The sequence below is a fragment of the Labeo rohita genome, unplaced genomic scaffold (genome assembly GCF_022985175.1).
Source record: "Labeo rohita strain BAU-BD-2019 unplaced genomic scaffold, IGBB_LRoh.1.0 scaffold_1960, whole genome shotgun sequence".
In the NCBI taxonomy this organism is placed as follows: domain Eukaryota; kingdom Metazoa; phylum Chordata; class Actinopteri; order Cypriniformes; family Cyprinidae; genus Labeo; species Labeo rohita.
Window position 1 is genome coordinate 1 of NW_026128177.1, and position 12,032 is coordinate 12,032.

Sequence of the window (12,032 nt, forward strand, 5' to 3'; positions counted from 1 at the left end):
TTGTTTTGAAAATCAGCAAAATTCCCATTAAATGTAGCATTGTAGAGCTAACATTATCTTCAAACGTGATGCATTGATAAACTTACGTTTCAACATTGCTAAAACATTAACTACATTAGTTAACTATTAACTTGATGATGTAACAATAGTTACTTTTTCTTGTATAATCCTTAGTTCACATATCAATGTCAAATTGTAACTAAACAATTAAATAACTTAACAAAAATTCTAAATAAACTAACATTAACAAATTAATAAATGCTGTCAAAATATTGAACTAATGTTAACAAATTAAATTGTTACTGTTTTCTGAATGCATAAATCACTTAGTCTGACATATCAATGTTCAAACAACTGTAGACAAACAATACAGTCAACAAAAAAGACAGTCTGCTTATAAAAATATTTTACTTTGCATGTGTTTTCTACTTTAGCAATAATATATTTTGTTAAACTGAAGACATTCAAACAAGTCTGAAAATGCAGCTCTTTCTAAAACACTGTGGTGTTGAGTGTAGCTGTTGGTGAAATGTACTCACTTCAGTATCTTCAGCTCACACACAGGATTCTTCAGTCCCTCACAGATCTCTTTGACTCCTGAATCCAGCAGATTACTGTTGTTCAGGTTCATCTCTTTCAGGATGGTTTTGGAGGAGAGAACAGTAGCTAGAACTGAACAGCTTTTCTCTGTCAGCTCACAATTATTCAGCCTGAACACAAAATCAGCATTTCAGTAATGACCACTTTCATCATGTATATTTATTACAGTTATATTGCATACTGTTAGTGTTGGTGGTATCAGCTGATGTGAGCTTGACTGACGTGTTCTGCCTGAACTAACGCAATGCTTGATTATTATTATTCAGCACATATTCAACACACATCAGATCAACAGCTCTTCATATCTGATTACACATGTGACTGACAGTCTTTAATAATGAATAATCAATAAGGTTTCAATGTATAAATCATGTTCACTCACATTATTTTCTCCAGTTTGCTATGAGAGTCCATCAAAAGAGCAGAGAGTTTCTCCCCATCCAGATCTCCTAATTTATCTCCACTCAGATCCAGTTTTTTCAGTAGTAATGGACTTTTACCCAAAACTCCAGTGAGATACTCACATGCTTCCTCTGCAGCAGGACTTTTCAAAAACCTACAGGAAGCAGATAAGGATTTCAGATCATTTATATTTTTGAATTATTTTTGCCACAAATTCTGTTGTGTGTCTGTTGAATTTCTCTGAAATGCTATTTAATTCCAGTTCATGTCATTCCTATTCAACAATGGTGCATTTGACTCTTCTATCTATTTTCATACAGCTGATTTCACATCTGTGGATCATTTTTAAATATTTCAAGGTCTTTTTCACCTGATGGTCTTTAATGAACAGAGTTCATCATGTAGTAAATCATTGAGCTCCTTCACTCCTGATTGTCCAGGATCATTTCCTGTGAGATCCAGCTCTATCAGGTGTGAAGGGTTTGATCTCAGAGCTGAAGCCAGAGCTTTATAACCTTCTTCAGTGATACTGCAGTCTGAAAGCCTAGAACCAGAATGAAAATGTCACAGTCAATGATTAATCAGTTATTTTAGAAATGACGTAAATCCATAACAGAATTCTATTTTATTCCTTATACAAAGGAACTAAACTGTAAAGCAAAATCTGACAACTGAATATCGATTCAAACAAAAAGGGAACTTTAAATTGTCAGACATCAATTCACTGTAGTATCTCCAGCTTACAGTCACTTTCAAGCTTTAAACTTCTAATGCTCCTCATTTGTGAGGTACACTTGTGCCCTTCATAGTCAAATGAGACTGACACCTGAAATCTAACTTTCTTTTAAGTAAAATCAGTGTAATATATTTTTGTTCTATATAGTACTGTGCAATAGTCTTAGGCCACTAGTATTTTCACCAGCTAAAAAAACAGTTTTAAGTCAGTTATTTCTATCTTTTGTTGTAATGTTGTAGGGTGTAACTTTTAGCCATTAATTGTAATAATCCAGTGAGATATTTGTCTGACAACAGCCAGTGCTCCACACAGAGATCTGATCTCATCATCATTCAGTCTGTCTGGAATGACATGAGGAAACAGAACAAACTGAGTCTAAATCCATAAGAACTGTGGCAACGTCTCAAAGATGCTTCAAAGGGGTCATCGATGCCCATTTTCCACAAGTTGATATGATTTTTTAGGGTCTTAATGAAAAGTATCTAATATACTTTGATTAAAAATTCTCAATGGTTTTGTAAAACAACATCCTTTTTGCCATGTCAAAATGAGCTCAGCAAAAATCATCTCATTCTAAGGGGTTGTTCCTTTAAATGCAAATGAGCTCTGCTCGCCCCGCCCCTCTCTTCTCTTTGTGGAAAAGACTGTGTTGTTTACATTAGCCGCATTTAGCTGCGTTAGCCGCGTTTAGCTGCATCTTCAGCTGCTCAGATGTTGGGAGTAAATGACGACCACTATGTTCATTAATACATCCAGCAACACAACACCTAAATCGCTCAATCTGAGATATTCTGGTTTAACTTACATCCCTGCTCCGGCATCGAAATAAAGAGGGCAGACTGTGACGGCTGATTCAAGGTAAATCGCTCATGTCAATCAACTATCGTGGGAGCGGCCTCTGTTGGTGTGACACCACAACGACAGGCATCTGAGAACGGCTCGATTTGAAAAAGGGGATATTATTTTTACAGATTAATTAAAAACCGTTGCATGGATTTTTATCATTATAGGGTAGATTTGTACATACACTGACAATACACAATAATGTTCAAACAACATGAAAAAGTGAACTTAGCATCCGATGACCCCTTCAAGAGAGGCTTGATGTTTTTAGACATAATTGCTTACTTTTATTAGGTTATGGACTTAGATATATATTCAGACATTCTCAAATACTACTTTTGATCAAGTTTATTTATTTATTTTAAACGAGTATGTGAGCTCTCAGTTTTTGCATTACTATTACTAGAGTGAAACCTAAACACAGAGAAAGCCTTTTGTTACACATAACATAGAATTTCAATAAAAATGGAAGAAAAATGAACAGAAATTCTTTATCAGAGCTTAATTCATGTGGGTCTGCTCTGATTTCAACCTCTTATTCGAGTCTTCTGACTGTTAGTGTGTGTTCAGTGTTTGAGTCTGTTTTGCACTCGTTATGTTTTAGAGTTTAACCAGTTCATTGCTGTGTTCTCACTGGTTTTCACTAAGTTATGGGGACCAAATATCCCCACAAGGATAGCAATACCAGTAAATTATGACCTTGATGGGACCTTTTTTTTTTTGGAAAGAAGCTTATAGATCCTACAAAACAAATTTTTTTTTTTTTTGCAAGTCTAAAACTGCAGAAAGTTTTGTGTGAGGGGTACGTTTAGGGCAGGGGTAGGTGAGTTAGGTCCTAGAGAGCCACTGTCCTGCAGAGTTTAGCTCCAACCCTGAAAAAAGTCCTGTCTGTACCTCTCTAGTGGGGGGGGTGGGTACGCAGAGCTATATTAAGGGAGCGCAGCAAGGCTAGTGTACAGCTGATTTTTCTAGAAATTTGAAAGAGATAAACGGGCGAAAATATCTGCCACGCAGCCCGGCAGTATTCAGAGCGCACCGCTCAATGTGTGACGCTCCGCTCAATATTCTGCTCTATGAATGTGCGTTCCGTTGAGTTGCTCATGGCCCTTATGAATGCTCCACTTGTGTACCAATTATGCTCAACGGAAATACAAAGACCGCTCAAATAACAATATATAGTCATAATCTCAATGTTACTCAGAAAACAGGATACAGGTTTAATTCATTTGAAATACTTTTGCTTAATGTTACTCTGTCAGATATGCAAAAGAAATCTCTCCTCTCTCTTGTTTTAGCTACTGTGTATAGACCTCCAGGGCCATATACAGATTTCCTAAAAGAATTTGCAGATTTCCTTAAAATTAACCAGAAATATTGGTTAATTTTAATAAAGTGCTAACTGTCGGAGATTTTAACATTCATGTTGATAATACAAATGATGCATTAGGACTTGCGTTTACTGACCTAATAAACTCTATTGGAGTCAAGCAAAATGTCACCGGGCCCACTCATCGTTTTAATCATACGCTAGATTTAATTATATTGCATGGAATTGATCTTACTGATATAGATATCGTACCTCAAAGCAATGATGTTTCTGACCATTTCCTTGTATCGTTCATGCTACGTATTACTGATATTAACTATATGGCTCTGTGTTATCGTCTTGCAGAACAGAACTATTGATTTTCCAGCCACGTGCCTGATGTATCTCAACTGCTCTGTGTACCCATTAATACACAGGATCTAGACAAAATGACTAGCAACATGGGCACCATCTTCTCCAATATGTTAGAAGCTGTTGCCCCCATCAAATTGAAAAAGGTTGGAGAAAAACATACTGCACCATGGTACAATAGTAATACCCATTCTCTCAAGAAAGAAACTCATCATCTTGAGCGCAAATGGAGAAAAACTAATTTGGAAGTTTTTAGAATTGCATGGAAAAACAGTATGTCCACATATAGACAGGCTTTAAAAGCTGCCAGGGCTGAACATATCTGCAAACTCATAGAAAATAACCAAAACAATCCAAGGTTTTATTTAGCACAGTGGCTAGATTAACAAATAACCAGATGCCACCCGATTGAAATATTCCTGTACAGTTTAATAGTAATGACTTTATGAATTTCTTCACGGATAAAATAGATAACATCAGAAATACAATAACCAATGTAGATTCTACTGTGTCTAATATGTCAACTTCTTTTGTCACACCCAAAGAAAAACTGCAGTACTTTACCGCTATAGAACAGGAAGAGTTAAATAAACTCATCACTGTGTCTAAACCAACAACATGCCTATTAGATCCTGTACCCACTAAATTACTGAAAGAACTGTTACCTGTGGCAGAAGAACCGCTTCTCAATATTATCAACTCATCATTATCTTTAGGTCATGTCCCAAAATCATTCTAGACCCTAGTGAACTGGCAAATTACAGACCCGTTTCTAATCTTCCATTTATGTCTAAAATTTAAGAGAAAGTTGTATCTGCTCAACTGTGCTAATTCTTGCAAAAAAATAAAAAATAAGATAAAAAAATGCTATCTATGAAGAATTTCATCAGGTTTCAGGCCCCATCATAGCACAGAAACTGCACTTGTTAAAATCACTAATGACTTGCTTCTTGCATCAGACCAAGACTGCATTTCATTGCTAGTTTTACTTGATCTTAATGCTGCGTTCAACACTATAGATCATGACATACTAACAGATCCACCACAAAACTATGCGGGTATCCAAGGGCAGGCTTTAAGATGGTTTAGATCACTGATCACTACCACTTTGTTTATTTAAATGCGGAGTCAACTCAGTTATCACCAGTAAAGTATGGAGTGACACAAGGATCTGTTCTAGGTCCTCTACTATTTTCAATATACATGCTGCCCCTTGGTAATATTATTAGAAAACACGGGATTAGTTTCCATTGTTATGCTGATGATACTCAACTATATATCTCAACAAGACTAGATGAAACTTCTAAATTATCGTTAAATTAACAGAATGTGTTAAAAATGTAAAAGATTGGATGACCGATAATTTTGTCCTATTAAATTCATATAAGACAAAGATATTACTTATTGGACCAAAAAACAGTACACAGAATCTCTTGGTTCACAATCTACAACTAGACGGATGTACTGTTGCTTCCAGTACAGTCAAAAGTCTGGGTGTTATATTAGACAGCAACTTGTCTTTTGAAAATCATATTTCTCATGTTACAAAAACAGCATACTTCCATCTTAGAAACACTGTCAATCTATGAAGCATGTTACCTGTTTCTGACGCAGAAAAGCTAGTTCATGCTTTCATGACCTCTAGACTGGACTATTGTAATGCACTACTAGGTGGTTGTCCTGCATCTTCAATAAACAAGCTACAGATTGTCCAAAATACAGCTGCTAGAGTCCTTACCAGGTCAAGAAAATATGATCATATTACCCTAATTTTAAAGTCTCTGCACTGGCTACCTATTAGGTTCCACATCAGCAACAAAATATTACTTCTTACCTTAACGGTTTAGCTCCTGCATACCTAACTAGTCTTCTACCACGCTACTATCCATCACGCTCCCTAAGATCACAAAACTCAAAGCAAAGACCACTAAAGGAGGTAGAGCTTTTTTGCATTTGGCTCCCAAACTCTGGAACAGCCTTCTGGATAACGTTCGGAGATCAGACACACTCTCTCTGTTTAAATCTAGATTAAAGACACATCTTTTTAGCCAAGCATTTAAATAATGCATCTCATAAACTTTTACTGCAGTTATATCTGATCAAATGTTCATTATTAATCTTTTAGCTCTGGTTTAACAAATCTTTCTTTGCTTGGTTTGAACAGCAGCTACGCTAATTATGTTCCTATTTGTTTTCTGTTTCTGCCATGGGATTGACATCCCGTGGTAACTAGGAATTCACAAGCTCCAGCCTGGTTCCAGAACACTTAAGAAGAGATGAAGCCAACCCCACAGAGGACTTCAGATGATGCCAACCCTGAAAAAAAACAGCACTACCGAATTCTTCTACTAATTTATTGTGTTCTTTGTCTGTTTGATTACATCATTAATTGATCTTTACCACACATCTCTGCCATATGTACATCAACTTGACAAGCTTCTACTAAATATATTGTAAAAACTGGAATTTGCTGTAAAGTTGCTTTGCATTGATATGTATCGTGAAAAGCGCTATACAATATAATACATTTAAATTGAATTTGAATTAAAATCTGTTTTCTCTCAGGTACAGTGTAGGCTTCACACTGAATATTACTACATCACTCTCGTTAACATAGTCCACATCAACAACAAAAATGTATTTTTAATCCATATAGTGGTTATTTTGGGAAATCCCGGGTATTTTGAGCAGTAGGATTATAAAAAAATATGTGCTAATATAAAATTAAATTAAGTAGCCTACATAAAATTGCAAAATAAATTTATCAGTACTGTTTTTTTTTTTTTACTTAAGTACATAAAAATCCGGGTACTGTTGTTCTTTCACTTAAGTAAAATTGAAAGAGGAGCACTTTTACTGGAGTAATATTTTATTATACATCTCTGTACTGCTACTCAAGTACTTGACTTTTGTACTTCGTCCAACACTGTCAGGGACTTCTCTTATAAAACTGCACTTTTTTGTGGTAAACTCTAAAAATAATACAATCCAAAAGTATTGTTTATTGTAAAACATGTTGAAGACTCTTTATTCCACACTTTATCAGTTTTACTTATTGGATGAGTTCGTTTAAGAAGCTTCTGTAGACATCGTTAGATATTATAAAGTGTTTTAGTTTAAACTGTTGAAGTGATTTTAATCATTTTGATTCTTGTATGTGAATGTTACTGACCTCAATCTCTCCAGTTTACAGTGTGAATCCTTCAGTATGTCACATAAGTGATTCACTCCTGTGTTTTTTATTTTATTCCTGCTCAGGTTCAAATCTCTCAGGTGTGATGGGTTTGATTTCAGAGCTGAAGTCAGGATGAGACACTGTTTCTCTGTAATTCTGCATCCACACAGACTGAAAACAAAAAGAGAAAAGACAATGATTCAGATCTATGATGCATCATAAACAAATGTCATACATTCACAAATAAACCAGCAAAATCATGGAAAACTAATATATGAATGAACAAACCAAGAGAGGAGTATTTGAGGAGACTAGTTACAATCCAAGTCTGGACCCTCAGTCAACAAATAACTAATAATTTTTAACAATGGAAATTAATATGTAGAATCAATATAGAAACAATAGTAAAATTAACAACATTAAATGGTATATTTTCACATTTCTATTGGAAAGAAATAATCAAATCAATCAAATTAAATATATTTTTAAGCCATTTTAGAGTGTAGTTTACAATTTCTAACTATACAAATATACAAAATATGCATTCCCCGAAACAGAAAAAAAATAAGTGAAATATACCATTAGTCCAGTATAAATCTAACTGTCAGAATCATCTACTGTCATTTGTTAGACTGTTTTTTGTTGTCACTTCTGCTTTGTTTCACAGCAAAAAATGTCACATTTCACCAAGTTTCATGCTGTTTGTTTACAGATACATATAAAAACATTGTATTCCTGAATCTTTCTTTAGATGGAGAAAGTCTAGCGGTCTTAAACTAAACAGTGAACTTTAATCTCACTGTCACTGCTGTACAGTATAATGATACTAACTCTAGTTTCTCCAGCTTGAATTGTGTGTTCATCAGTAGATCACTGAGGTTTTTCACTCCAGAGTCTCCTAGTTTATTACTGCTCAGGTTCAGTTCTCTCAGGTGTGATGGGTTTGATTTTAGAGCTGAAGTCACAGCAGAACAACCTTCATCTGTCATTTCACAGTTGCTTAACCTGCAATGGTAAAAAGAGCATAAAATAAGTAAAGAAAATATTATCATTATTATCATGTTTCTTGATTCTTGTATCTGAATGTTACTGAGCTCAATCTCTCCAGTTTACAGTGTGAATCCTTCTGTTTTTTTTTTTTTTTTTTTTTTTTTGATTCAAACTAAGGTTTAGGATCTATGATGATCATAATATTGAAGAGGCATTTAGTTCCCAATAGTTTGTTTTGAGTCACGTTAGTTTTGTATGAGGGCAGGCACTGCTTCTACTTACTTCTTTTACTTCATTTTATTTATTTAATGCCTCCATTCTTTATTCTCTAATCAAAGGCTGATTTCTGAATTTACACACTTACTATAAAAATAAAAAACATGCAAAATGTGACCAATATGGCAAAACCTCTGCACTGCTTTAAACAATATAACTTCAGACATGTTGTCTTAAAATAAATAAACTTTAACTGTACTAACTCTAGTTTCTCCAGCTTGAATTGTGTGTTCATCAGTAGATCACTGAGGTTTTTCACTCCAGAGTCTCCTAGTTTATTCCTGCTCAGGTCCAGTTCTCTCAGGTGTGATGGGTTTGATTTCAGAGCTGAAGTCAGGATGAGACACTGTTTCTCTGTAATTCTGCATCTACACAGACTGAAAACAGAAAGAGAAAAGACAATGAATCAGTTCTATGATGATCAACTTATTAATGTGTTTTGCATCTTCCAGCAAACATTCTTCATAACATGAAGAAAGACTACACATAGTTCATTTAAATATACTACAAACTACACAAAAGTTACAAATGTATGCAAAGGTTAAAAATCAGCTAAATTACCCATTAAGATGTGAGCTATTTATCCAAGTTACAAGGTTTTACTTGATAACATTAACTACATTAGTTAACATGAACTGATGATGAACAACTAGTACAGCATTTAATAACCTTAAAGTTTCAACGTTTACTAATAGTTTTAAATTCAAACGTTTTCTGTTAATTAGTTACTACACTGTGAACTGACATGAATAATGAAAAACTAAATAAACTAACATTAACAAATTAATAAATACTGTCAAAATATTTAATGTTAACAAATGAAATTGTTACCGTCTACTATTGTCATAAATCACTTTAGTCTCACAGATCAATGTTCAAACATACTGTAGACTAAACAATTACAAGTCAACAACAAAGACAGTCTGCTTTTAAAAATATTATACTTTGCATGTGTTTTCATTTAAGCAATTAACATTTTGTTACACTGAAGACATTCAAACAAGTTTCGACAAGGCAGTTCATTTCTAAAAACCAAAACAAACAAACAAACAAACAAAAAAGCAGCAATCAGTAAACATGATTACATTCAGCAGTCATATGTTTATCTGATTTTGCCACTTATATTTAATTCAGACAGAATTAAACTGTGAAAATGTAGTTTTGCTCTTTTCAATCAATGTAGAATTTCCATATCTGCGTGTGTGGAACTAATAATCATTCTTTTACAATCTACTAAATACAGACTGATCCATTAAAAAGAAAGAAAAAAAAAAGATCTCTCTCTCTCTCTCTCTATATATATATATATATATATATATATATATAAGGGGTGTAACAATACACATATTCGTACTGAACCATCAGGGTACGGGCATCTCGGTTCAGTGCATGAGGCCTTACAACGAATACAGGCAATTCACCTTCAGTTCAGAAGGGGGCACCCGCTTGTTTGATAACCGCTAGCAGAAGAACAGCGAATGCCAGTGGCCTGTAGCACGAAGGGAGATGAACAAACTCAGAGTTGCAGAGTAAGTTTTGAGTTGACAAAACCCGATAAAACCAACATGATTTAGTTTAGCTTCACTGGGCTCACAAAGCTCGATATAAAGGTTCTCTATCAACTCAGAGTTTGTGATTTAACTCTGGAGCGCGTGCACCTGAAAGTGTGACACGTGCACCAAACAGCCAATCACACGGAACATGGAGAGAGTCAGCAAAGCGTCCGTTGGATTCACTTCACATGAGAGTTGGCACAATTCACTTTTCTGCTTAAGATTAAGAGATGTCGTTATTAAAAAATTTGTAAATTTAAATGCATTTACAAGCCAGAAATAAACAGAAAATACACAACTATGCAAAGGAATCAAATGCATTTAATTATTTATATAAAGTTTTACACAGAGCTCAAAAGGAAAAAAAAATAGGTTTAGTCATTATAAAAGTTGGATATATTAAAACTGTCTGTATGTATATATTTAATTTGATTTAATTTAGATACAAAGCTTAAAATTAATTGCCACTTGATATAATAATTACACTGCTGCTCAAAGGTTTGGGATCAGTAAGACTTGTAATGTTTTTTTTTTTTTTAAAGAAGACTCTCATTGTTATGATCTGGTCAGTGAGCTGCGGACCGCTCACCACCAGACGTCGCTCTTGCGTTTTTGTAACGCACGGACTGCCACACTACACCCCGGACTACACTCCCCATCAGCCATTGCACTTCCCCCCCGTCCAATCAGAGACTGTATAAATACCCCGGTCTTCCTGTCACTCCTCGCCGAGTATTGAATTGTTTCTCATTCTTACAAAGCGTTTCTCCTAGTTTTCCCCGTGTCTAGTTTCCTTGTTTACCTCGTTGTTTTGATCTCTCGCTTGTCTGACCACTCTCTTGCCTAGCCCCTCTCGGATAACGTTCGCCGCTGATTTGACCCTCGCCTGTTTAAGGATTATTCTTGTCTCGCCGTCCATACACCTGTCTGCCATTGATTTACCCTGTCTGCCTGACCATGTCTTTGTCACGTCCCTTTAATAAAAGCTCGCATATGGATCCGCTCGCATCTCGTCTCATTCACCTCGTTACAGAATACTCGGCCAACACAGGATCCAGCAGCTTCACCCCCGGACAATCAGCCGATACGGACACAGACAGAATTCTCTCCCGGATCAAACAGAAGACACACACACTCGAACAGTATATCCGTGAGTTTATTGCAATTTCGAATTATTCCACTCTCCCGGACTGTATAAAGATTGAGGTGTTTTGTGACGGCGTGAACCAGCCCCTCCGTGCGCGACTGAGACGCCAGGGTCCGCGCTCGTCGTTGGAGGCGTTCCTGAACTTTGCATTATTGTGTGTGGGTTCGCTGTGCACTGTGGGGGTCGCGGAGAGGGAACGCGACAACGCGGAAATGGCGACCGCGCGTCCCACTCGCAAACTAGCGGTCTTGCCGGATCACGACGCCACAAACAAGTTTGCCGCCTGGATCGCTCGAGAAATGGCGGCCGTGTCGGTCGGAGCGCTCATGCTATGGCGGCGTCAGCAGAGCCCGCGCACAAGATGGCGGCCGCGCCGGAGCGCGTTAACGCTGTAGCGGCGACAGCGGTGCCCGTTCACAAAATGGCGGCCGCGTCGGAACGCGTCCACACAATGGCGGTGACTGCAGAGCCCGTTCACAAGATGGAGGCGAAAACAGAGCTCCTTCATGTCACAGCTGCCACTCAAGAGCCATTTAAAGGTACAGTTACATTCCCTGAGTCAAGTCAAGTTTCCAAGTCAAGTCAGATTGCAACCGTGTTTCCTGCGTCATGTCAAGTTACAGCCACCTTTC

At 36.4% G+C, this 12,032-nt stretch overlaps 1 protein-coding gene across 1 annotated transcript; it reads right to left on the bottom strand.

Moving 5' to 3' along the window:
- Positions 1-539: 539 nt before the first annotated feature.
- Positions 540-9,102, bottom strand: LOC127159164 (ribonuclease inhibitor; the record flags this gene model as incomplete). The annotated part of the gene is made up of 6 exons (XM_051102068.1): positions 8,904-9,102; positions 8,266-8,439; positions 7,432-7,605; positions 1,373-1,546; positions 983-1,156; positions 540-710 (listed from the first exon to the last, which is right to left on the bottom strand). Coding segments are annotated over exons 1-6 (899 nt in total), but the record flags the coding sequence as incomplete, so codon positions are not given.
- Between the last annotated feature and the right edge of the window lie 2,930 nt (positions 9,103-12,032).